Source organism: Coturnix japonica, chromosome 3 (genome assembly GCF_054131305.1).
Source record: "Coturnix japonica strain WE chromosome 3, WE-NBRP24, whole genome shotgun sequence".
Lineage (NCBI taxonomy): Eukaryota > Metazoa > Chordata > Aves > Galliformes > Phasianidae > Coturnix > Coturnix japonica.
Window position 1 is genome coordinate 68,688,029 of NC_140665.1, and position 27,922 is coordinate 68,715,950.

Consider the following 27,922-nt stretch of genomic DNA (forward strand, 5'->3'; position numbering starts at 1 on the left):
AGTATTTTGGCTATTAAATAATACCTTTTATCTTGAGAAAAACAATGGCTCAGATCAAAAGAAGTTCAAATGTCAGTCATATCCATTTCCACTTCCAAGACCGTGGAAGCCAAGATAAATCTTTCCTTTTTATGTCAAATGTATGTATCCTTACTGGATATGTCAGTATGCATGTATAAATGCTTATTGGTGCCACAATCAAAGAACCTCAGATAATTTTTCCTTAATGTCAAAAACTCGTCCACCAAGAAATGATAGCAGCTGTCTTTTTGATAACATTTACATCCATACTTTTGAACAGCCTACCTCATAATGGACTATCTAGCTCTGCTGTGTACCATTTCATTTTTTTTAGACCAGTTAGTTAGTATAATATTTTTCTAGAGTTTGTTTTTAGAACAGAGTAGTAGTTGTTTACCTCAGTTGAACATTTCAACTTCAGATATCACATTTGCCTTGATAAATTAATAGAGCGCTAATGGTATTTCATATCAAACACTGAAAAGAAATTTACATCCCCCAACTCAAAAGTAATTCAATCTCCATACACATTTGAATAACAACACTGCAGTATTTTATGAACATCTACTATTCTTTCACAGGAAACTCCAGATTCATTTAATGCTCAGAACAAATCTTATGTGATGGAAAATCATGATTGCAAGTATAATCTTTATTTCATTTGCCACAGTACCTGGAAACTGTGTAACAAATAACTGCACAATTGAAAAGAAGGTACAATGATCAAAACAGGTGATAGTTTCCCTGGAAAACCTGGATTCTACCCTCCTGTAACATTGAAGATACTGATAAGACACTTGAAGCAGCTTTTCTGAGGCATCATTAATTGTGCCACCACATATCCTGTCTCAGCTTATTTTATAACATAACTTTTGCAGAAATGATGACAATATAGCTACAAATGTAATCCACAGCAGCTCCACTTTCAACATATGGAAGTTAATGAGAAACATACATGCAATGTTAAGTAAACTAGGTTCTGAGCTATTTTCAATTTGCATATCATGAATTAGATTATATCCAATTATGTCTAATGACAGTGTGTCTCTATTTGACTGAAAAACCACGATTTCCTTCACTTTCCTCACCTGTGTAGAAAACTGTAAATAAAAATAAAAATTAAAAATAATTAAAAATAAAAAATAATAATTAAAAAAATCTTTATGAAGATGACATGGAGTTATTGGAGGAGCTCCAGAGGAGGACTGGAGCACCTCCCCTATAAGGACAGGCTGAAGGAGCTCAAGCTTTTCAGCCTGGAGAAGAGAAGACTCCCAAGAGACCTTACAGCAGCCTTCTATTACCTGAAGGGAGCCAACAGGAAAGCTGGGGAGGGACTTGTTATAAGAGCATGTAGTGACAGGATGAGCAGAAATAGTTTTAAACTGGAAGAGAGTGGATATTAGATACTAGATATTAGGAAGAAGATTTTTATTGTGGGTGTGGCAAGACACTGGAAGAGGTTGCCCAGCGAGGCTGCAAATGCCCCCTTCCTGGAATCATATGATTGAGCGTGCTTAGTGATCACAGAGTATTAACAATTAAGTTATAGGAAGTCATTACAGACTATATATATACTGAGCACATAAACCAGGCTTTCAAAGGCTAAATCATGTTGAAGAAAGGGAGCGAGAAACCTGCAGAATGAAGTCACATTCCTGACAATAACTGGGCTTTTTTAGTTGTAATTATAATAACAAACTAGTCAAGGCTGGCATCGGCTTTGTTGCAAGTTCTTAAACTTAAGAAAGATGTGGACAAATGAAATTAGGCCCTTAACACTACTGGCCCTAAATCCCTACCTGTTACATCCTTCCTTGGGAAATATTGTTCCTTTGTAAAGACCTAACCATTTAAATCATTTATATCAGCATATGATGCCATCCTTTAGAAAGATGACATTTTTCCACAACATACATGATAGATTTTCCTTAAACACCATCCATTCCCTAATTTCACTTCACTACCTGTCTGTACTATTGATATAAGCTACAAGGAAAAATCTCAGAGATAGCACAGTTGTACTTCAAAAGAAATGCAAAAGTCAGGAAATCAGAGTTTTTAAAAAATATAGCTCTACCATTAAAAAAGGAAACAAACAAACAAACAAACAAAACAACACTTAAATATTCAGTGTTCACCAAGAGAAAGAACACGAAGTTAAAAAGAAATTTAAAAAAAACACCAATAAATAGAAAATTATATATATTTTAAAATAATAATCAGAAAAACTGGGGGGGAAATATAACAACAAAAAACTGTCATCATAATTGTCTCTGCTAAGATGCTCTCCTCAGATTATCTTAAACTCCTACGCCTCGTAGTATCTGTGACCTCCTAGGTCAAAACAATTCTTTGCCCTAGTCAAAATAAGGAATAAAAATGTGATATTTGCTGGTAAATTTCCTAACTTGTAGTTTCAAGACATTCTCAAGTACACTGCTGAATTCAAGGATATGCTCAGCTTTATTTGAAACACTTAGATATCCACACTGTCACTCTGTCCATGTGGTAAAAGTATCCTCATGTGCAATAGAAAATGTAAGTTTGTCTACTGAAAGCTAGTTAAGATCTCACACTTGAGATGAATGCTCTAACCACTGAACTCTCACTCAGTATATATATGGCAACAAAACTATCATTTACATTGTCAGACCAGCCATTCCACTTCTTCATTTTGTCTATTTTTTCCTAAGGCTGCCGTTTGGATAAGCCAATATCAAACTATGATTTATCATAGCAAACTAGCAGCAGAGAACCAAGAATGTATTTAAGAAAATCAGAGACATAGTTTTGATTCTCCATTTTTTGAAAAGAAAACTAGTCCAAGAATTAGTGGCCTAAAAAGGCCTTCAGACCAAGGAACAATACAATGCCCTCAGCAAGAGTCATAGGTCTGATCTAGTGTCAGTAGAGGTGATCATAGAGCTGTAAGCTGCAAACATCTAGAAGCTTATGATACAAGCTGTCAGGCAAAGAACTCCCTGCAGTTTTAGACCATCTGGATAGCTCCAAACTTTTATTTATCTCAGAAAGAACATGAATGTGGATGTATAAACAGTGGAATCTCAAGTAGGAACACAGACACTACTTAGTATCAGTTTTAATATCAGTATTAAAAAAAAACATCACCACATCTAATTTCTCTAACTGTAAGAAAAATAAATGCTGGTATGTATAATCATCAAAGGATTAAAAATCATGACCTGAAGTGAGAGAATCAAGATATGTCACCTCTGTAGTATAATGTAAACCTCTGTAGTATAATGTAAAACTAGATTACGGTCTATAAATATATACACAGGAAGATAAATCTCATTTCAATCTCAAAGACAGAGGCATACCAAGACCCAGAGGCTTGAAACCGAGGACAGGAGAACTTAGAGTTAACAGCATAATTAACTATGAGGAGTACCTTATTGAAAGTTGTGGTTGATAATCCAATCCTTGAAGTACGCTTTTTAAAAAGCAAGGTGGGATTTTGTTTTATCCTCAGCAAAATACGACCTAGTTCAAAGGAGAAGAAAATGAAGACAGCCATGAGGTCTCTGTTGTACAGTGTGCCAAGCTAGATGATCACAGTACTCCCTTCTGGCTTTTAATCCACAAAACTGTGTACATTTCCATTTCAATGAAACTGCATCTTTCAATGAGCATTTTTCAATGGAACAGCTTTTCAGTGAGCTGTAGTTATGCCTTGAAGGCATAGCACTGTTTTGGGGAAGGCTTGTGAAAAACTTCTGGATAGCACAATATGGTGTTACTCTGAACAGGGACAGCTTTCAGTCCTTTCTGAGCAGAAGCTGGGACCAAGAACAGTACACGGTAGAATCTGCTTTGTTTGACATATTAATTTCAAATCCAACCCTTTGTGGCAACACCCTGAATCAGGTTATGCTCACAGTTCCATCATGATTTTATGAATTTGATGTTGGCTTAGCACAACCCAATTTTAACTGGTTTTGGATTACTTTACTGTCACCTAAATTACTACAGAAAAGGGAGTCTTATGTTGTCACTGGAGTATGTTTCAACTCCTTTTTAAGGAATGAAATAAGGAATGAAATGCCCTCAAAAAGAAATTTTCTTCTAGAACATCAAGCTACATGCAGACCTGAGCCACTACAAGACAAATGGATAATATGTGCGGTTTGCATACAGTATTTCTTATTGCACCAAGACAAATTGCTAGGGCAGACACAGCCTTTAAAAAAAAAAACCTGGCTACAGCAATCTACCTGGTCCTTTATTATCAATTTATTTTAAACCATCACAATATAGTATTACAATGATAATAAAATATTTTTTTAAAAATCCACATCATGGTAGGATTTTGAAGTTTTAAAGTTACTGGTTATGACAGCAGTAAATTCAATCTAATGTATTTTCAGTATGGAATGTTACTTATTCATATCTATTTCATTTCTTACAGTAGTTTCCATTTCATTGATATCTTCCTGTGATTTTTATTATCTCATTTCAGACATGTAAGTAGTCAGTCAGAAAAAAGGAATTGCTGACTGCTGACATAGACTTAAACCTGAAGATCCTTTACATGAAACTAATTTTTCTGCATTTAACACAATAAAATGAGCAGACTTCCAAGTTCAGTGACATAATATCTTAAATACAGTTTCTGAATAAATACTTAAAACACAAGCATATCTAAAAGGCAGAGAATATAATCACAGCTACCTGTTGAAAAGATCTCATTATTTTGTGATTTAATCTCTGTCTGCAATTTGTATGTCTGTTTGTGCTATAATCACACTTAACCTTGAGAAAATCCTACATCTGGTACATTTCCAGCTGGGAGTCCTTATACTAGTAAATCTGAGAACTAGATATGACTTCGTACTGGCTGTAATGCCAACAACGGTTCACTCAGTTATTTGTCTGCATTTATGTTAATGATTGTGAATAACTTTCTATACTAGCTCCCAGCTGAACCTGTTTGTTAATATTTTTCATTGTCAAACAAGTAGTCAAATGATATAGAAAATATCTGTAGTCATAAATAAAGAATTTGAAAATAATGCTATTTGTTTTCATTGTTTCATTCATGATGTTACTTCTCACAGTCTGCTCTCAAATGTGTAAGAGCACCTGAAGAGACAGTAAGAGTAGCAATAGCCATGTTTCTCCACAATTACTGTTTGACAGTCACTTCTTGAGTATTAACAACATTCCAGTCAACTCAAGGTCAACTACATCTTATGCTAAGGGAATAAGCCCTTCTTATCTGTCATGGTTGACATTATCAAAAGAAATGGGCAAGCCAATAAAACCCATTGCCAGCTTCCAGATGAGTGCTTGATTCTGGCTCAGTACTGTGCCCATGACTAAGGAAAGCAAATCCACTGAGAATATTCTGGCATTACAATTTGGCAATTGAAGCAAATGAAAATACCACTAGTGATGTTTTTCCATTTTATACGTCTACGGTACACTCCGTGTATTTGTACAGCATTTTAGTACAGACAGCCAAATAGTGCCCTGAGATGACTACCTTATGAACTTAATAGTGTTCTAAAAGATGTCTATAAGAAGAAAATTCTCAACTTCTAGAGTAAATATGCTAATATGTATAACATTTTATGAAGTATATCACCAATTTGCTTCCCTTATTACATTCACTATTCAAACTGGTAAAAAATAATAAGCTCAAGATAGATCTTATAATGTGGTGTTACAGATTTTGTGTAAGATCCTTACCAGCCAAACAAGAGTTGAAGAATCAGGTAGATATTGCCTTAGTAGAAAGGTGTGAGAGAACAAGAAGGAAACCAACTTCAAGAGAACTTTTCCAAAGAAGTAGCCAGAAATCACCAACCACAAAGAGTACAAGTATCATAGGGAGGAAGGTATTACTGCTTGCTGTTTTCATCATGTGCTAGATAATACTGTAAGAGATAAAGTATCACTCTTACTTTATAGACAGGGGGATTTTATTTACACTTATACTTACTTATTTCATAAGTAAGCTTATTTAAACAGAAAATAATTCATTCTCAATTGCTTTTACAAGGACAATTAAAACAAGTCCATGATTAACTATCCACTCCCATTAGAAAGGCATAGAAGTAGAATAAAGATTTATTCGAAGTTTAGATTGCTTTTCAAGAGAAAAATAATTTTGAAGTTGATATATTCTGATCTACTCATCCCTTCTACTGCTTAGTAAAGGACAGAATTAACGTATTCCAATGTTTTTATGGGAGATATTAAAATAAAGAATCAGAAAGATCTAATACCATGAAGCAGTTGGCAAGAACATCAACTGACCTTATGCACCAATTGTTTCATCTTTTTTGGCAACAAAATTGCTTTTCCTCATATCAACAACTCAGTCCTTGACATGAAGAAAAGAAATTCTGGATGCAGCAGATCTGGGGACATCAGAAATGGCCCAACATCATCAGTCTTAGGAAAGCAGTGGACTATACTGATGAATTTTTCCCCCAAAATTATTCAGCATCAACCTACTCGTAAAAACCGAGCAATGCTGCTTCACCACTGATAAATGCCATGCAGACTGACTGTTCTAAAATATCTAAGAAAGTTTCTGTTTTTTCCTAGCTTAAACAAAGATCCATTTTTCCACAGGGGAACATCAACTAATGAAAGCTGACACCAAGTTAAACACAGTTATAAATTATCTATGAGGTGTTACAGAGATTGTTCAAGTGAAAAGTGCTACAGCTCTGTTCAGTCTGAATTTCAGGTTTAGAATTATGATGCATATTAACCAGTACTGTCGGGGCTCCATAGAACACATTTGGATCTTGTCAATATAATAATTCAGTCTATAATTAACAGATTAACACTCAGCTCCCAGTCTTTTCCGTGTATATTTTAAAAAGAAAATTCTGAAAGAGGAACGCACAGGTGTGAAGGTAATATTTTTAATTAATTTAGTAATGCAACACAATAAATATATAACAAAATACATTCCTTGTACCTAAACAGTTTAATTTAACGTGAAATGACAGCCTACTTAATAGATCGCCATTATCCAGAACTACTTGTTCATCTAATCACCAAAGGTCTTAGTGTTATCTGTAAGGAAATACAGATAAATGCAAAATAGGAAGGATCAAAAAGATGACAAGACAAAATGGAGGGAAAAAAAAGATTTAGGGAGAACAAAGACTGAAAAAACATTATTTCCAAAATTTCTTGCTTATATTAAAGTTAAATTTTTCTATTATCATTTCTTGCTTTTTGAAGTTTTGTTTATTGAGATAATATTCAGGGAAATATATGCCTACAATTACATATTTTGGCTACAATAATCTTTTTGTCACTTCTTGGGTCTCTAGTTCACAATAAACATGTTTAATCCTAAAGTGCAGGCAAAGCCAATGAATTCAAAGTGAGTTGTTTGGAACACAGGTATTTTTTTTCATACGTATCCTCCTTGAAAAAATTGCAATTTCAGATCTGCACACAAATATCTCCAACACTGATGCTGTGATTTAATGTGTAACATTCAAACACTTTTATGCACATATTCAATGGTTTAATAAATTAAACAACATTATTAGTACATTTATATTGCACTTTTAATCAGATATAAAAATGTAATGTATTCTCTAAAGGACAAATTATTATGTTTTTAAACACTTCCAATAGTAGAAATTAAAAAAAAAAACAAAAAAAAAAAAAACCAAAAGATTATTCAAGAGACTTGAGGTTGTTATATTAGTGTTGAAACTTCTATTAGAAAATTCCTTCAGAGACAGTTAATGTAATAGTGCTGCCCTAGAGTAAGAAGAGGTGCTTGCTCAGCATGGTGTCAAAACTGTCCACAAACTTCAAAAGGAGTATAGATTTCTCTGTATTGTCCTTTTCACCTTTCTTTAGAGGCATGTCATGTAACTACCTGATGGCATATACAATCCATTCTGTAATTTGAATGCGAGAAATAGAAAAGCTGAGGCCTCACAAGTGTGACTGAGTCACTTGATGCAGGCATGTGCATTGTACAGTTAAGTACTAATAGCTTTAAATGTTTAAAGTCCACTCTAGTTGCCTTTGTAATCTCTAAAATATAGCAAGGATGTAAAAGAATTCTTTACTTGAATGCCCATTCACAACTAACAGCATTAATCACTGTGCATGTAAAACTACTGGTTGAAAAATTAAAATATTTTTCTATAGATAGGTTAAGAAAGAGACAAGTCCTTCTCAGAAGGGCTACTCTCAGTGAATTCTTCTACTAGTCTGTACACATCTGGGATTGCCCTGATCCAAGTGCAACACCTTGCACTTGGCCTTGTTGAACCACAATAGATTCATGTGGGTCCACTTTTAAAGTCTGTCAAGGACCCTTTGCATGGCATCCCTCCCCCTTGTTTCCAGGGCCTGGCTTTTCTGAAGATGAGTCTCTGCCAAAGACTAAAACTAAAAAAGGTATTCATTATCTCAACCTTTTCCATGTTGCTCAGTTCAGCAGCAGGTCACACATTTTCCCTAGTCTTCCTTTCACCATTTATGTACTTTCAGAAACTCTTTTTGTTGCCTTTGGCATCCCTTGCCAGATTCATTTCTAGACAGGCTTCAGCTTTCCTACCTCCATGCTCACATAGTATCTGTCTCTGTATTCTTACCATGTTATTTGTCCCTGCTTTCACCTTTTATATACCTGTCTTCATTTCTTCTGTCACAGGCCTTGTCTATTCAGGCTACCTAGCATTTTTTCCTGACTTCCTGCTCATTAAGATGGTCCATTTTGAGCTTGGAGGAGGTAGTCCTTGAACATTAACCAATTTTCCTGGGTGTCTTTCCCAACCAGGGCTTTATCCCATGGGACTCTTCCAACTAGATCCTTAGAGAGGCCAAAGTCAGTCCTTAATTCCAGGGTTCTGACCTTGTAGAAGGCTTCATCCATTTGTTCTTTCTGGTCAGGCAGCCTATAGCAGACACCCACTACAGTGCTACCTGCAGTAATCTGTTCTTTTATCTTTACGCATACGTCATACAGTTGGCCAGGTTTTGGCAGTCTCAGCAGAACCTTCCAGATCCAAGCAAAAACTTTCCCTATACAACAGCTCAGGGTGGAAGTTGGACGTGTCCATTCCCTGAAGTATAGTCATCTACTGTTTCACTCATCATTTCTGTTGGTCTTGTACAGCTCAAAGTCAGCTGGACCACATGTTTTACAACCTTGTGCTTGCAAGCACATTTGGCTTCACCTCGGCTCTGAGAAATTTAAAAAAACTTCTCTCCCCTCCTCACCTCATATTATACACTCCTTATACTGATGTTATAAGTTACATTTATTATGATTTCATTTTTTACGAAAGGCTTTAAAATACCAGACAAGTATTTATTAGGAGGGTGTGAAAATCACTGAAACAAAAAACAAAAAAAATACATATTTTTTTCTATACACAATGCCACAAATGTTCTTTCGTACATTTAGTATTCTAAAGAATCTATGATACATGAGCCAATTAGACAAAATGAACCATTCAATTTACTTTATGTTTTATACCAAGTGCCCTTGGAAGCAACGATACACATCCTGAATGTTACTTCCTATGTACTTTTTAATCATTGCCAATGAAATTAGTCTTTATTGATTTCCTAGTTCACTAACAAAAATGTCAAAATAGAAGAGATAAATGAAAACACTACTGACCTCAGTTTTGTACTTTCTGTTCCTCTTTACATACATGACAACTTTATTAAAGTTATTTTTTCTTTATTTTTTTAAGAAGTTCCTGTCTAACAAAGAACTTAAAGAACACTGGAATCCCACTATATTTTAATTGCACCTGCTGATAGCTGTCTTTTTTTTAGCGTAACACAAAGGTCAATAACAAAATTTCTACCATACACAACAGACTTCTCTGGCCATCGGGACCACCCTACACATTTTCAGCAGGCAGTAGCTCTTGTAGGCTGCATAGCAACAATCTTTTCCAAAGCCAGACAAAAAAAAAAAAAAAAAAAAAAAAAAAAAAAAAAAGGAAAGAAAAGAAAAGAAAAGAAAAAGAATAATGATTTCTAGAAGTAGCATAGCTATTAGGAACTTTTCCTGGCTTTCCACCAAGTTCAATTACTCAGTGTTAACAAGACCCATATTTTCATTATGATACCAGTCTATTAAGTATATCCATTCAATTTAGAGGACAATTATATATAAATTTTTATAAATGCATTTGAAAATTGTCCTTCAGATCACACTCTGAGACACCTGTTTCATTATTCTCAAGTATACAGGATGAAATCAGCCATTATACAAGGAGATACTACTCCTCCCTAAATACATTATCTGGTTACTAAATGAAGCATGTCGGTTTGACTGCCTGTAACAAGTGATAGGCAAGGAGTTTCTAGTATAAGAAAAAACACAGGGGGAAAAAAAAAAATAATGGAAAGATTACTACAAAAACTTTGCCAGCCACCTCATTAAAAATAAATAAATAAATAAATAAAAATTCTGCCTGAATTAAACACTTTGCCAAAGTGAGTTTAAAATGACCCTCTTTTGATTCCAGAAAACTTATGATACGGAGTACAAAGAAGTTGTAAACTCACTGGCATCTACCCTGAAACTGAAAGACACTATTTTAAAAGATCTGAAGATAAAACATGTGGAAAGGGACAAAGTATCAACAACAAAAAATAGCTTGCTATATATGAAATCAGCCAGTGAGACTGAAATGGAAAGACAAGGAAAAAAAAAAAAAAAAAAAAAAAAAAAGGGTAAAACATATTGCAAATGCTAAAACAAAGAACAAACAAAAACTCCTGATAATATGTTAAAGAGAGACATCTAATGGAAAAATCAGCCAAACTCCTAAGCTTTCTAGGAATTTTGCTGAAACATTTAATACCAGAAAATAGCATATTAGATAGGACAGATCTCTCAGGCCTTCAGAACATCTGAAAAAAAAAGAAGCTCCAAAATAGAAACCAATGTCATTCCTAAAAAATGTGTAGGACTCAGCTTTCATATAGTATTTATCTTGAAGGCTATCTTCCCTTATGGATATGCCTCCATTTTTACTTTTTGTATTTGCATAGAAGACCACATTTCTCAGTCATGATCAGATAACATACTACAACACAGAAAGCAAACAGTTTACCTTAGAATTTTATAGTAAAAGCTGAGAGCTTCAAAAAAAGAAACAATATGATCAACATGTTTGTCCAGGTTCATAAAATCATAACCTGAGTACTTCGTAAAAACATTAAAAATAATCTAATTGAAAAGAAAAAAATTAAGCATATTACAAATTTTCTTATGATAAGGAAAAGGGATAAACGTGCAATTACATAAACACAAAAACATACAAAAACATGAAATACAGAAAAGCTTCTGCATTGAAATAAATGACTGAAGAGAAGACAGCTTTACTTGTGGAATGAAGTTGCTATTGTTAATCCAAGCAAAACGAGCAGAGGACTCTAAAGCTGCATTTTAAACAGTTTCTCCTTCTGAGAAGTACTGACTTCCCCCAGCCCTGTATCAAATACAGCAACATCCATCTTAACATTCCTGTGTAAATTTCTCAGAAGAACAGTGAAGTCCCTTCAACAATCAGTTCGAGGATGTCCCTACATCAGGTCTCAGATCTGAATCAACTTTTATGACATTAAGACAATTGAGATGTTAATAAACCATCAGACTATTTACTTTTCTGCAGAAAGTTTCATTGTTTGGATTTAGGGAAATATCCTAACTTCATACAAAATTATGTTACATGTATGGGCTAATGATATTCATGAATGAAACTGAAATTCGTATGTCCAGTTAGAACAAACTTTACAAACTTTTTTTCACTGTCCCTTCTGATTCAAAAATCTCAGACTTTGACAGAACAAAGTAGTCATTTGCTTATAAGTGCTGAAGCATCTGAAACAAGCTTAAAAGATTTATGGTTATCGCCTTTTCAGTATACTGATATTCAAACCCAGAGTAAGAAGCCTGCAAAAATGCTCAAAGAGTAAAAAGAGTAATTGTAGAAATAATACAATATTATTTCTTAAAGTCCTAAAGCCAGAATTATTTCTAAGAAATAACTGGAAATGTACAAGACATATAATGGAAAATATTAGAAAGCTTAGACTTCATTAAGTATAACAAGCTCTCTAATAAATTCCAATGTACACTTTTTTTTTAATAAAGCAGTAAAAATATTTAAGTCCACACAATGATTACTGGAGAAAAAAGATATACATATTAGTTAATCACTTTTACAGAGAGAAGAGACATGACAATTATCATTTCTCAAATACATATTGTGCAAGAGCTTGAACTTCGATGACTTTGTTCTCTAGAAAGATGACAGTCTTATTTATAGAATAAATGGAACTGGGTTAAAAGCTTTAGTCAAACACAACTGACAAAAACCAAAGGAAAAGATGTTGAAAGAATAACCACAGAAAACTCACAATTATGTAAGAGAGCAATTATTTTCTTGGAAAATTAATTTCAACATATAGTACATAGGATATTTTCTAAAACTGACATGTAACCACCAATGATACTACAAGGGGAACACTTGCTTAAATATTTCTTACATGAAGAATTCAAGACAATGTGAAGTCTCTGGATCATGAACAGGTCCTGACTGTAAAGTTTTATTACTCACTTATCTTCACTTGCTGTCTGTTCATATGTCAGTAAATCTGTTTTTAAAGAAACAAACATTTCTGCTTGTTTTCCTGGGGCTGCAAAATAGGGAGTGCCTGCACACTTACCTGTGTGATTTAAATACTTTCTACCTCTGAACAATAAATGTCTAAACAAAGCATAACAATACAGAATAATCAACATTTAAAATCTGGTTCTGCATTTGGTTCTACTGCTATTTGTTTCTGGATGTGTGGAATATGATTGTCTTTAAAGAGTTAGGACTGTGCATTTCAGTTTTAGGCAACTGGCAAATTACAAGGTTATCAGAGGAGAGTACTTAAATTCAGCCAAAGGAGCAGATGTTCTGTGTTAGTTCAGTGGCTATTCAGTGGCACATATAACAAGTATCAGAGGAGTTGTTACCAGAGATGGTTATAATAAAATAGTATTACCAACTTCCTACATTTTACTATTTATCATTTTATACTGTAAGACATATTCTGATTTGTTTTATTTTCCTAGATTAAGAAAATTAATGACACAGAGATAATATGTAAAATGACATTATTTTGACTGAAAATAAACATTTCTAAACATATCTACAGCATTAAGAAATAAAAGTGGTGCTTTTAGAAAGCACACAAAATGTTTAACTGGATAGTTTCTATTTATTTATTTATTTGTTTATTTATTGCCATTGATTATAAATTATCAAGGCAAAGGAGAGGATTATTTGAAACTACAGAACTATTACAAATTCATTGAAAAACAATGACTTGTGAAAAGTGTAAAACAGCAAAGACCATATGCTGTAAAATAATAGAGAATTGAAGAATAGAAAAGAGTGAGTAAATAAGAATGCAGCATATGCAGTGGAGTTTTCCAGGGTAAGAGAGAGAAGCAGCAGTAATAGCTTTCCATTGGAAGCTGTTAATTCTAGATGCCAGGCACCTGACCTTATTCTTCAGGATATGGATCAGATTTTTCTGAATATGAACATGCTTACATGATTGTAAATGAAAGAAACACCATACCTTTACTAAGACATAAGACTTAGCAGTGTTTTTTGTAGATTCTGAGGGAATGTAAAGCTCCTTGGACCAAAGACTATTGGTTCTTTTCATATGGCTTCCTGAAACAAACCAGTAGTGTAACAATACGATGTATCTCTGTGCTGCTCAGCTTCTCTTGATCACTGCTAGTAGCCAATTCCATCTGAGTACAATGCACAGGAAAAGGTCTCAAAGAAATGGCATTCTTAAAGACTTTTTAAATATAGACAGCTGTGTACGGTGTCTGCTGAATAATGAAGTGAGCACAACCTCTACTTAGCAGAACCTCTCTTTCAAGTTATTTCTCTCTTGTCTAATAAAGGGCAAGTTTATCACGCAGTCTGAGTATTACTCACTTAAAACACAAATTTACAAGTATGAACCCCACAGGATACCAAGGTACATTAGTCTTACAGAACTATTTCTTAAACCAAAAATCTCTTAAACAGATCAGTATACCACTCCTTCCATTTAATCCTCCCTCTGCAGAATTGGTCCCTCTCTCTTACCCTCTCTCCTATCTTTTATAAGAGACAAGCTCTCTTATGTCTTTGTAATATTTGTCATAAGTTTATGCCACAGATGATTCATATAGGGCCCAGAAAGGAAGTAGCCTACACCTTTCATTACCTGTGTGCTACCTGAAGTGAGGACCAGATCAGGAGATGTACCAAAACACGTTCATGAGCAAAGCCCTGTTAGGCTGAAAACGTGCTCTTTCCCTGAAAGGAACAGAGATAAGAGAGGACTGACACATCCTTATGGAAAAATCAGCTCATATTTGCACTCTGAACTGAGAGAGGTTATTTTTTACTATTTAGTCTACTAAACACAGCCAGTTATCGACAACCACTCTGGTGTAAGCAGGAGATAAATCCAAACATCTTACAGCCTTTATCAACTAACTTGAAATTATTAGATCTGATCTATTACATAATAACGCTGTATCATTTTCATTTTTCAGAAATAGCAGTTTCTGTACTTTGGTATGAATATACAGCACACAATCATACAATTCATTACTTATGCCCATTAGTTAACGTGAGACACATTTTCCAGTACAGTTTTCATGATAATGTATTTTCTATAGATTTCTATGGAAATCTATATATTTCTCTAGATTAATCTCAAAGTGAGGCAGCTATCAGTTTAATCCCTCTAGTCTCTAATTCCATAGTTCCATACTTAAGCTTCTCGTGTCAGACAAACAAGGATGGTTTAACGTACTTCTAAGTCATGTAAGTGCACCAGGTAAATTACAGTATACAACTCTCATAATGAAATCTGACGAATCTCTAAAAATATTCTAATTCTTTGCAGCTTCTCTGTGTGTGTTTGTTTACTAAACATACGGTAGACAGAATGAAACATAAGGCACCTTCTGAAGTGGAAAATTACACCACTGACAGGTGGACAAACTTCCAGTTCTCTGTTCCTGGGAAGAATTTTGCCTCTGGAGGTTACAGATTTTGTCATCAGACACCATCACAACATCCTAGCTCATAAAATCTTGCTCTGTAGGAAGGGTAGTGAAATGCATACTCATCCTTGTACGAATATCTAGAGACTATGTCATAAAAGTAGCAATATTTTCAGTTACCATACTAACCCAGTTCTTTGAAGGCAAGCTACAAGATATCAGGAAGAAAACTCCTCCTTTTTCATCCATAATAAACACTTCAGAACAGTTCTTTTGTATAGTCAAGCCCAAATTTGCTATTACTAACAGCCAGGATGACTGTTTCAGCCAAATTTATTTAACTGATTGCTGTCAAAATAAAGATTACATCATTTTACATCCCTGTTTTACAAATTAGGTTGTCAGGACATCTGCAAAATCGTTACACTCATTTTCTTTGGCAAACACTTTGAGTTCAACTGATGAAAAATGGTATCTGTAGATAGTTATTTTAATAATGTACTGGCTAATGGCTCGTTTTCAGACAACCCATACTGACTTCCTCACACACTTTTCAAAGCATTTGTTTTTACTGGTTCCTAGTAGACTTTGAAATAACTTTATATAAAAATGACTTTAGTTTCTTCACTATTCAATTTTATCTGGAAAAAGAAAAGAAAAGGGAAGGAAGGAAGGAAGGAAGGAAGGAAGGAAGGAAGGAAGGAAGGAAGGAAGGAAGGAAGGAAGGAAGGAAGGAAGGAAGGAAGGAAGGAAGGAAGGAAGGAAGGAAGGAAGGAAGGAAGGAAGGAAGGAAGGAAGGAAGGAAGGAAGGAAGGAAGGAAGGAAGGAAGGAAGGAAGGAAGGAAGGAAGGAAGGAAGGAAGGAAGGAAGGAAGGAAGGAAGGAAGGAAGGAAGGAAGGAAGGAAGGAAGGAAGGAAGGAAGGAAGGAAGGAAGGAAGGAAGGAAGGAAGGAAGGAAGGAAGGAAGGAAGGAAGGAAGGAAGGAAGGAAGGAAGGAAGGAAGGAAGGAAGGAAGGAAGGAAGGAAGGAAGGAAGGAAGGAAGGAAGGAAGGAAGGAAGGAAGGAAGGAAGGAAGGAAGGAAGGAAGGAAGGAAGGAAGGAAGGAAGGAAGGAAGGAAGGAAGGAAGGAAGGAAGGAAGGAAGGAAGGAAGGAAGGAAGGAAGGAAGGAAGGAAGATCATTGATACGCTGTCTGGACAAGTCATAAGAACAAGAGCTTGGCAAACTAGCAAAGCAAGAACTCGGTCTTGTTTGCCAACATAATACAGACAGACAGTATGAATTTGAGAGCTGGTATCACAGAATAATACTCTTTTCTGATTAAGTACCTCCACTAAATTCTCTAAATTACATACCCAGTCAGTGCTAGTAAAATATATTCTGTTTTTAATAAATAGTAGTCCATTATATGGTTTAGCCAGATGTTCTTGCTGCTTCAAACTGGACTGCAGAGCTGTGCCTTACATCTACCTATGTCTTTCTACATTTGATACCATCAAATGTACAGCAGATAACCAGAAATCTACCATCTAACCTCTAAAACGTATGAATATCTTCATATCTCAAAAGCATTAATTTCTTCCATGACTGTGCATCACCTTCTTCACCACATTCTTTGAACACACTCCTTGTTGATGTTGCTTCATCTTTATTGTCACCTTCCAGCTTGATTTTGATTCTGAAGCCTGCTCATATTCATATTCAAGAGCTCATGCGTATGAGTTGTACTATTTTCAGACACATTTCCATATCAGTCCTTGCCCTGTAACCCCTCATGGATCCCATTTCACCCTTGCCTTTCAGCACCCCAACCCCTTTGTACCACAGTGCTTCCACCCTGCTTTATGACCTTTTTTTCACAGAAATTTTTTGCTCCACCACAGTCAGTCTCAATCAAAGCCATTCTTCTGGCAAACAAACAAATAAAAAAAAACAAAAAAAACCCAACACTCAATCTAATCTAAACTGGTACAAACCTTTAGCCATACCTACAGAGTTTGTCACACAAAAGAGTGAATTTATGTGCCTACAAGACAAAACACTTTCACCATAAACATTATTGGACCTAATGTATTTTTGATGATGAGGGAGAAGGAAAGATTATAAATGGAGAACAATTAACAGAAATATTTTGAGGGTAAATTCTGTTTTACCCCAGTTCACTCTTTCTTCCAGCTTCCCACAACCCCAAACTATCATGTTTCCAGGACCCAGATGAAATTCTATTGCAGTTTTTGAGAGTTGAAAAATCATTGCATTACTAGGAATTAAAAGAGTAGCAGCTAAAATAACTATGCACTGTGCATCGTTTGTATTACTACTGTTACACTTTCTACAAGCACAGGAATAAAACAGTATTTTCACTAGAGACCTTACAATCTAAACACAGAGATACAAGAAATAGGATACAGATAGAAAATAATAACAACAAAAATAAAGATAGTGTGATAGGGAGAGATTTCAAGCCAGCCTGTTGTCAACTCATGTAGCAACATAACAAAAGAGAATATATGGAGGGATGCTTTGGGATTAGAAAAAGCCTCCTGAGCTTCAAACAGAGCATGGGGAAAAGTTTAGAAAGAGTGGCTGAAAAGTTAATAAGTGAGCAATGGAAGTTGGACCAATCTTTTTAATTAAGAATATGAAAGAATTCCTAGCATGAGAGAAGGTTGCAGAGAATATTGAGAGTACAGACGAAATGTACAGATGACAAAACAGAACAGAAGCTGGTTTCAAGTAGCAAGATGTTTTCTGCAACATTAAGAATCCTTACTACTACTTTTTTCTGGCCTTCTATGAACATAGATAAGGACTGTAACATTTATGAATTTACATTTTATAGAAGACTGAATATTTGAATGCACACAGTACATTATGCTATTTCTAGTTCAACTTCACACACACAAAAAAAGCCCGAACTGAGTTTATAGTATGAATATTTATCACTATTGTACTTTATAAAATCTATACATGGGCTTATATCTAGGCTGGCATCCTTAAAATTGAGTCAATTATATGGAATCTTTCTGAATAGAAAACCTATGATCTTGTTGTGAAACATTTCCTGGAAAATATTGGTAAACATGCATGCATTTGAGATTACTATCAGAAATACTGATTACTGTCATTTCATCCTCCTACAGTAGAGAAACAAATAAGTTTGGAATTAAACATATTCTCAATAATGTTTCTCTCTCTTTCTATCTACTCTGATTATTTGTCTCTTTCAGTTAGACTCATCTGTCCTTCATGTTAAAACAATGACTCAAAAGGGAGACACCCTGGCATATGTGTATCCATTATTCCTTCTACAATGTAGTCTCCCATTGGTTTTCATGGAAATCATGCGTTTGAAAGGAATGCTTTATTTGGCTAGATTAAGAGAAGACATTTGAAAATACTTAAGTCATCATACAACTTCAGAATCTAATGTTTATTATGTACTTGAGCTTGAAGCAAGATGAATAACACCATAAAACTGCACACCTTTAAATATATTAGGATTGTTCCAAAAGTAATGCCTCCTGTTTTACGATGATGTCCCACAACATCAGAATCAGATGCTGGTTGTATAGCAGTAGATGTTGTACCTTCCCACCAGTATTCCATTATGTCTGGATGCCATGTGACATATGGCAGCAGAGGAGCAGCCCGATACAATGATGTCCAATGTGAAAGAGCATATGAATCAGAGATGTGTCAGTGAATTCCTCCATGTGGAAAAAATTGCTCCCATCGACATTCAGTAATGCTTACTCAGCATTTATGGGCACCAAACATTGGATGTGAGCAAAGAGAGAAGGTGGGTAGTACATTTCAGCAGCAGTGACTGTGATATGAAAGACAAGCCATGCAGATCTGTCATGATACAATGGGCATATCGTGACCAGAGAACAGTGTATGGGGCTCCATGCCAGCTTCAATGCTTTGGAAACTATGGTGGCAGAGTTGGACTACTGCACAGTTTGCGCTAGGTGGGTCCTACAAAAGCACACAGAGGTTGAACCACACACAGGTTGAGACTGAGGGGTGACAGTGTCCTGGATTACATTCTCATCTCACAAGATTTGGTGTCACTACTACAAGCCAGAGTCAAAATGGTAATCTGTGAAGTAGCAACATGTGAATTCCCCATCAAAAAGCAAGTTCCAGCCCTCAGCAAGTAAAGAGACATGCACTGGCTTTTGGCATAGGAAACTGGTGAGCCCTCTGGATTTCCTGGAATTCAGACAAACCAATCACTCTGACTGCTAGATTGCAATACTGACCAACTTGAAGACTCAAGTTTCCAGAGTCAGGTCAGAGAAGAAGAAAACTTTTCTCCTCCAAAATAAAATGAATGAAAGTCATATTCTGCAAAAGACTCAAGTTAGTCTCTTCATCCAGATGATCACTTGGTTTCTGATGCAACAGAACATCTATTTATGTATCACCTAGCTACACTGATTTAGTCAGCATCTTGCTTATTTAATAGTTTAATAATAATTACTTTCAATATTGGGCTATATATAAAAATAATGTCTAATCCAGTCACAGTGCATTGGACTTCACTTGCAAACAGTAGTGACTCACTAACTGGTTCCAAGGCCTTTAAACCAGACAACACCAGCAACAGCTGATAACACAGAATTACAGATGTAGTCTTTAATGGCGAAGTTCAAAAGGAATTAGCTTCATGATGTTTACCTTCAAAATTCTAAATGTACCCAAGATTCTTAACTCTTTATCTGTACTTTACTATCTTTTGTGTTACTTTTGGTGTTTTGATATTGTTTGACTTCGTTTGGTTGTGGGTTTTCTTTTAAGTCTAAGACATTTAATGGTAGACCATTGATAATAATTAGAGTAACAATCCTGTAAATATAGCATATATAAAGCATATGTTTACTTCAGAGTAGTTTTTGTAGGTATCACAAAATAATTAAATAAGCTTCCCAAGTTCATCTATTCTATTTCCAATAACAATTTATGCTTGTCCAAATACAAGAACTCAGGATAAATGTACATTTGGCAGCCTGACAAGCCACTAAACATTCTCCAATTTCATTTCAACAAACTGCTTACATTTGAATCATCTGACATAACAGCAGGTAAATGATACAAGAGGGAAATAAAACACCAAACAAACAAAAAAAACCTTGCATTATACATTATGTTTTGGATGGTAAGAACTGAACTTAGATAAACACCCTTTGTATAATGGAATATATACAATACAGACCATGCTAACGAAAAATGGTACAGCAGCAAAACAGCAAGCATGAGGTGTTTGCAAAGTTTCCACACCTAACAAAGTAGCTCCTACTCAAAAAACTGTCATCTGATAGAAGCTATAAACGTCTGTGCTTCAAATAAAACTAACATCTTTAAAATACATGGAATCTGCTGGAGACAATCGTTCTCTGTTGGTGGGTACACGATTGCCCTTTTCACAACCTTTAAAAAGATGCACATTGCACGATTCCCCCCCCCCAACCTCCCAGTAAGAAAAGTTGCTAAAAAAGACAGAGTTAAATAAAGCAGCCGTTTGCCCCTTGGGCAGCCTGTAGTGTACTCACCGCGATGGGTTAGTTTTGGAGACTTTCTTCCCCTTCCCCTGCACAGTAAGGGAGAATGGAGAGTAGTTAAATTTGAACTTTCCTGCTTTTGTTAGCATGAGTCACCACCTTAACATTATCTCAACTGTAGACTTTTATCTGTGAATATCTAAGCCCTGTCTTGTGGAAAACTAATTACTGAGCCACTGAGAGGCTTCATAATGTCCTGCATTTAAGTCCTGAACATCATACATAATGCATAGGAAGCAGTCTCTGCACTCTGATTACAGAACACTGTCATTAAGAGAGCAAATTAAAGATGTGAATAATTCACTGGCTGAGCTTATTGTCAGTGCTGCATTGTGAAATTAGAATTTCTAATAAGTACTGCAATTTTTTTAACCCAATTAACACAGAGAACATCTTGAGTCTGATTAGTACAATAAAAATTATTACCTTATTCTTTTGCTTCACAACAGCCAAATTAAATACTGTACTTAATTATGCAGCATTCATCGCTTCTGTGCTAGAAATAATAACAAAAAAATCTCACTACTGCTTTAATAATACTTCCAATATTTAGAATGCAGCTGAAAAACAGAGCACACAAATCTCTAAGCACAGTTTCATACTGCAAAGTTACTGTCTTTTTTAAAAGACTTTGCAAATATCAGCAGTCGACCATGATGTCATTGCTGATTTCTTCTTTGGAAACAAAAATATATTAAAAATAACCCCATAAAATGGCCCCCCTGAATGAGCTCTGAACATACATTGAGAATTAACTTTCTCCAGGTTGATGTGAAGACAGAACTCCCCCTCCCCCCACCCCCCACCGCAATAAAAGCACCACTTACCGACTAGAAACCAAATACACAAATACACAAATATATAAACATCCATACATCCATTGTTTCAAAAAAAGATGCTAAAAACATACAATGAAAAGCAGGAGCTGGAGCAGCTCTCTTACCTCAGTTCCCTTTTGGAACGGGATAGATCACCTCCTTTCATCCTAGAAAGAAGGAAAGTCCAGTTCAACATCCAGCACATTGATTTCTCCACACGGTGCCTGCTGCCATGTTAAATACAGAAAATGATCACTGAGTTTGCAGCTTTTGTCTCCAAATATTTTTATGCATCCTTTTAGTGTCCAGGACTCCGGGAACCTTCACACATCTGGCAGCAGACACCACAGGCTGCAGCTGCTGCGACGATATTTTCCTCGTCCCTATTTCAATTCTACCTCTTATTTCCTCCCCATCCTGGGGAAGTTTAATCACTGAGAATAGGTGGGAAGAAAAAAAAAAATAGAAGAAAAAAACCTGACACTGTAATCACGAGGTTTTTTTTTTTTTTTCTTCTAGAGACATGGACTGCAGCAAACACCTTGCATCTTTGTCTAGTTCTTTTAGCATGTGCATATAAGAAGGAAGGAAAAAAGGGGCCTGAAAATTATTCAGACACAATGCAATAGACATAGAGACAAAAAGACAGAGAGAGGGAGAGAAAGAGAGAACTAGGCAGAGAGAGGAGAGAGAGGAAATGCTGAGAGGGAGAGGGGGCTGTCAGTGCAGATAAATCTGCATATGGAAATCAGGGTTATCCTGGGTACAGTTTTATTTAACCATGATGTACTGTTTTTTTAATTAGATAGGAATTTAGTGGAGGCAATGAGGGATTCTTACACACACAAGAGCAAACGCAGCATTTTTAAGTGCAGCAGTTTGCACAGCAAGCTGCAGCACTCACAGCAAAAAGTTTTTATAGCAACTTTCTGGTTGGGAACAAAAGTTTGATGTACTGCTGAAAATTTATACATGCACACACAAAAGCAAAACTGGAAGGGCAGTTTAAAATGAAATGAAATCAAGGCAATCCAAAGTAGTGCAATCATCACTGAAAAGAAGACCTAGAAGCCACCAAGCCTGTGACACTATATAGTTCATGACACACAACTAAGTGTGTTTAAACTAAGTTTATGCTAGGCACAGTTTTAGAACTTTCTCTCCAGCTCCTGTGCTGTGGTGGTTGTCGGAGCCAATGATGACTTCTGAGTCCTGCCAATGCCCTGTTTGGATTTCTGATGTACTACAGACTAAATCCTGGGCTTGGAGAGAACAGTGTGTCTACAGCTGTGAGCAGCACCTGACCAACTGGAGAAGGAAGGACAGAGGCATGAGTAGAACTTCTTGCCTGGAGCTGCTGGGATGGGTGAGGTGGTAGAGATGGAAAATGAGGATCTGGCACAGGATAGCACTGGATAAGCTGGACTCCAGGAAACCAGGAGAAAAAGAATATCAGATAGTGGGAAAACAAAGAAACAAACAAAAATAATAAAACAATTAGATCTGGGAGTAGCAGCATGCTTTAGGGGTTCACTAGGAGTTGAGACACGGCCAGAATCAATTAACAGTGAATGCCCAGGCTGGGTACACCTATCAAAGCAGTAACAGTAGACTTTTGGTCACTGATGGGAACTGTGAGAGCACAACTAACAGCAGCAGGGCTGTGGTAAGGGGCTGCCAAGAAACTCCAATGGAGCAGGTGAGTTAAGAAGCATACTGGCACTATAATGGGCTCGGATGTCAACGGGAAACAGAGGGGAAACACGGCTGTAGCATGTGCAAGAGAAGATAAGGCACGGGGGACCAAGGGGCAGAACCGGGGGCAGCCAGAAGGAGCAGCACAGGCGAGGGGTGGGGGGGACTCGGACATTGCATTGAAGCCTATACCGCCGCCAGGAGCCGCCTCACGGGCGGTGCTTCGCCCCGGGGCGGGACAGGAGGCGGGTGGGAGAAGGCAGACGTAAACCAACGGGCGGGCGCCTACTGGGACAGAACAGAGCTGAGCCGCGGGGCGGGAGGAGGAGGAGAAGGAGGAGAAGGAGAAGGAGGAGGAGGAGGAGGAGGAGGAGGAGCGAATGGCGGCCAATCGGCAGCGCGGCGCCTGCGCAGTGCTGGGCTGGCGGCGGCGCGCGGGACGCGCGGAAAAGTGCTCCAGCGCGGAAGAAGAGGAGCGGTGGCGGTGAGTCCGGTGTCCCGCACGTACCGGCGGCGCGGCACAGCGTGGTCTGGCCTTTTCCACTTTTGCCTTTACTGCCCTGCTCTGAACTGGCGCAGCTGTCTCCTCGCCCCGGTCCGGGCTTGTCCTGGGCCTTGGCGGGGAGGCCTGTTGGCAGGCGCGGAGGGAACTAGGTCGCACAGCGAGTGTTGCTTTGCTTTATTTAATGAAGCTGATGCAGACCGTCCCCTTTACTTGCATGCTTTTACTTGCGGGTTGTGCTGTCACACCTGTGTAGCATCCTGCACTAAACCAAGTTGCTGAAGGTGTCCTGTCAGTTATTAGTGCTTTTAATTATATTTGCTTATTTGGAATATTGTGTCCAGTTCTGGGCTCCCCAGTACAAAAAAGACAGGGATCTCTTGGAAAGAGTCCAGCGGAGGGCCACTAAGATGGTGAAGGGCCTGGAGCATCTCCCCTGTGAGGAGAGACTTAGGGAACTGGGTCTGTTTAGCCTTGAGAAAAGAAGGCTGAGAGGGGATTTGATCCAGGTTTATAAATACCTGAGGTGTGGGGACCATAGTGGTGAGGCTGGTCTCTTTTCAGTAGTGCGTGGGGACAGGACTAGGGGTAATGGGATGAAAGTACAGCATAGGAAGTTCCGCACGAATGTGCGCAAGAACTTCTTTACGGTGAGGGTGACGGAGCACTGGAACAGGCTGCCCAGGGAGGTGGTGGAGTCTCCTTCTCTGGAGATATTCAAGACCCACCTGGATGCCTACCTGTGTGACGTGTAGGGAGCCTGCTTTGGCAGGGGGGCTGAACTCGATGATCTCTAGAGGTCCCTTCCAACCTCTACAATTCTGTGATTCTGTGATTCTGCTTATTATTATTGTAGAACTCAGTGGCACCTGTTGCCAAGTTCTACTCTCAGCGGCTCATATAAGACAGTAGTTCACATGGGTTAAGTGTGCAGTGAACTTCTTTAGGATGTGATCTTCCTTCTCAGGAATCCAAAAAAGGAATAAAAGCAAAAGGAGAAGTCATGACTCTTATGGAAATGAAAATTCAGCTGTATCAGAATCAGCCCTACAGTCATTTTCTGAACTTATAAGATTTCAGCATTTTAAGGTTCTGTAATTATCACCTTAGGTATATTTAGCACTTCTCAGAAAGAACTTGAACTGTAGTACTGCTTTAAAGTCATGACCAGCTGGGAGCTTGTAATGCAGGATGTGTTTTCATAGAATGGCTTGTGTTGGAGGAGGCACTGTAGGTTGTGTAGTTCCACCCAACCTCCCTGGTATGGGCAGACATTTCATACTGCAGTTATTCTGGTCACAGAACAACCTGTATTTCATTTCTGCCATTTCTTTTACCTTAGTGCTAACGCAACTTCGTGACAAGTCAGTTTAGATTGGATATAAGAAAAATGGTTTCTACAGTAAAGGTGGTGAAGCACTGGGACAGATTGCCTACAGAGGCTGTGGAAGCCTCATCCTTGGCGATGTTCAAGGTCTGGTTGGATGGATCTCTGAGCACTCTGATCTAGTTGCAGAGGATTTGGACTAGATGACCTATAGGGGTCCCTTCCAACTCAAATTACTTTATGACTGTGGTAATTTGAACTGAAACAGAGGAAGATGAGTGTACTTTTTCATAGGATTAGCTGTTTGATTCTTTAATTTGCTGAACCTGTTTTGATTGTGGAAGATGAAGTTGCACAAAACAGCAGAATTATGCGACAGGGAATGGGTCTGTGTTTTCCCTTTTAGTGGTGTCTCTCAACTTGGTGTTGCAGTTAGGCTGATATTGCCCTCATTTGAGTTGGTGGATTATGAAGTGCTGTAACAATGAAAAAGCTTTTTGAAGAAGTGCTGAGGTTTTTCATTTTAATTATTAATCATCTGTTTATTTTCTAGGTTAGATGGAAACAGTGGACGATGACTTTATGGATTCCTTCACCCCTCCACTTCTCAGTGACAGCCTGCAGATGGCAATGGAGGTGGAGAATGAGAAGTCAAATCCACCTTGTTTTTCCTGCATTTTTGACAACCAAAATGGAGGGAGAAGTTTCTCTGATGAATCTTATTTAGTGAGTGGGTCTCTTAAGAGGTAGGTTGGTGTGTTTGTTTTTTTGGGTTTGTTTTTTGTTTTTGGTTTTTTTTTAGAGTCTCAAATGTATCTTTTTAAGATGTTCTTTCCACTATTGCTTTGTACCTCAAAATACTGACAACGTTTCCAAATGAGTTTTTTCTTGAGCGTTTGTGATCCTGAGATCAGCTTTGTGGTCTACAAGACAAGGGAGGATGATTCTGATGATAGTTCTCCTTTGATCTGAGTTCTGGGTCCAGCTTCTTGCTCTGCAGGCTGATTTGGAGATATAGCAAAGGACCCTACACAGACTTCAAGAGTTTTAACAAGACTCTTCAAAGTTGGTCTGTGTAACAACATCTGAAACCCCTTAAATTTGGAGGGAAACTGTTGCATTGCTTTTTTCCACCTTAATGCTCTCCTGGATACTGTCCCTTTTGTTCTTCATGTGACAGAAGCAGATCTGCTTTGCCCAGCTTTCTTAAGCCTCTGATAGGGTCCTTTATAGCTTTAATTCCATCTTTCTCAGAGCTCTACCTTTGTATTCCTTCTGGATTTCAGGTTCAAAAGTCATGTACATAATAAGTTGGGGTTTTTTTTATGTGATATTCTAAGACATTGCTTTAATTAATACCTTCTCTCTCTTTGTGATCCACTTTTAGTTTTCTGTTATATGCTGATCCTGCAGGGATTGGGTTGCTTTTCATGCAAGCATAATTTTTCTTTCCTACTTCCTTTATTCTTCTTAACCCACTTGCTTTTGTGTTTTACTTTTATAGTTTTTTTTAACCTGGACTTCCATGAGCTTTTCAATAAATCCTTCAACAGGATTAAAACCCCTGCCTCCCCCAATCCTTACCTTACTACTCTTGTTTTTATTGGATCAGAGTACGTTCATTTACATCAATGTTAAGTACATGAGTGTGAGAACCTGGGTCTTTGTGAATGTATCAGTAGTAGATTCCACAGTGACTGCATGCATTCCATGACAGAAACAATTTCACATGAAAACTCACTTAGGTGCTTCTACAGGTTCACCAAGTCACTGTGGTTGTGATAATTCTATTCTGTCCTTTACTCGCCTCATCTACTTGGATTTAAACTACTGCAAAAGCTTGCATGTGAGAGACTCCTCTGTCTTCATTACCTAGATCAGGACTAACTTGATTTAATTGCTGCAGGCTTCAAAACAGAACAATGTTTAGACAGTTACCAAGTGAGCTACAGATGTTGTGGGAGACTGAGTCAATTATTCAACAGATGCTCTTTTTGTCTGTGATTGGGAACTGTACTGGGAATAGTGCATAGTTCAAGCACAGAATAAATTTGGTTATAATGTAATGAGAACCGAGTGTTTGCTCAAAATACTTACTTTGTTTTTAAAATAGACATATTTCTTAAATCTTGGTCAGTTCTGTTGAATTATTTTATGGAAGTTTAAGGTAAAATACAGAAATAGGTATTGTAAAAATTTTTGTTGGCTTTATTGTACAATTTGCTGTAGTTTTTAAGCAGTCTTGAAGTGCACCAGTGAAACATTTTTATATTTACACAATTGGTCTATTGAGAACATATTTCAGGAAAAATGTATACCTTGTAGCTGCCTGAGACAGATCTGAAGCATAAGCTTACAGTGATGTGTGTGTTATCTAATGTCCTGGCGTCTTTCATTAGGGACAGTTTGTATGTTATGCCTCAGGTTGGCCCTTTGTAAAGTGTTAATTTTCCTTTATTTCTAAAATGGTCTAGCTACAGGGCACAGTACATGTTTTTACAGTGTTGAAGCTAAAACTTGTCATATTTTCTATACTATATTGCTATGAAAGGTATAACAGTCTCTTGAGAGCACTACTACACCTTCCTATCTATAGTTTAGGTACTGCTGTTACATTTATAAAAATCATTGCTTTAGATTTATTTACTTCATTACTGAGGAACACTGGATCTGTCTTACAGGGTTTTGCTGAGACTGGATCCTTCTCCAAATGACTATGAAGAACCTGCAATAGAAATGTTTGGCTTTCAGTGGGTTACTGAATCTGCATTAGTTGAGTCCTGTGGACTTCTCTTTGGATTACTTAGGTATGATGTTAGTGCATTTTATGATTACTCCAATTCTATAGTTATACCGATTTATTCTAAGAATGAAACAAACTTCAAGTTTTTGATTGTAAAATCACGATAGACTATGGGCCCTGTAATGCA

The 27,922-nt window shown here is 37.0% G+C and overlaps 1 protein-coding gene and 1 long non-coding RNA gene across 6 annotated transcripts in view; one reads left to right on the forward strand and one right to left on the reverse strand.

Moving 5' to 3' along the window:
* Positions 1–3,435: 3,435 nt before the first annotated feature.
* On the reverse strand, positions 3,436–22,531 carry LOC146761448 (uncharacterized). Its single transcript, XR_014944154.1, has 3 exons — positions 21,594–22,531; positions 20,642–20,679; positions 3,436–3,528 (listed from the first exon to the last, which is right to left on the reverse strand). It is a non-coding gene; the product is annotated as an uncharacterized LOC146761448 (long non-coding RNA).
* Positions 22,532–23,578: 1,047 nt separating this feature from the next.
* Positions 23,579–27,922, forward strand: part of MMS22L (MMS22 like, DNA repair protein) — an 82,806-nt gene continuing 78,462 nt past the window's right edge. For 3 of the 5 annotated variants that reach the window (XM_015858862.3, XM_085541888.1, XM_085541887.1), the window contains exons 1-3: positions 23,579–23,647; positions 25,546–25,738; positions 27,674–27,799. In XM_015858862.3, the coding sequence (XP_015714348.2) occupies positions 25,551–25,738; positions 27,674–27,799 (314 nt within the window). In that variant the 5' untranslated portion in view covers positions 23,579–23,647; positions 25,546–25,550. Of the gene's footprint in view, positions 23,668–25,545; positions 25,739–27,673; positions 27,800–27,922 lie in introns of all 5 variants that reach the window. The other 2 variants (XM_032443446.2, XM_085541886.1) reach the window with 2 other exon arrangements.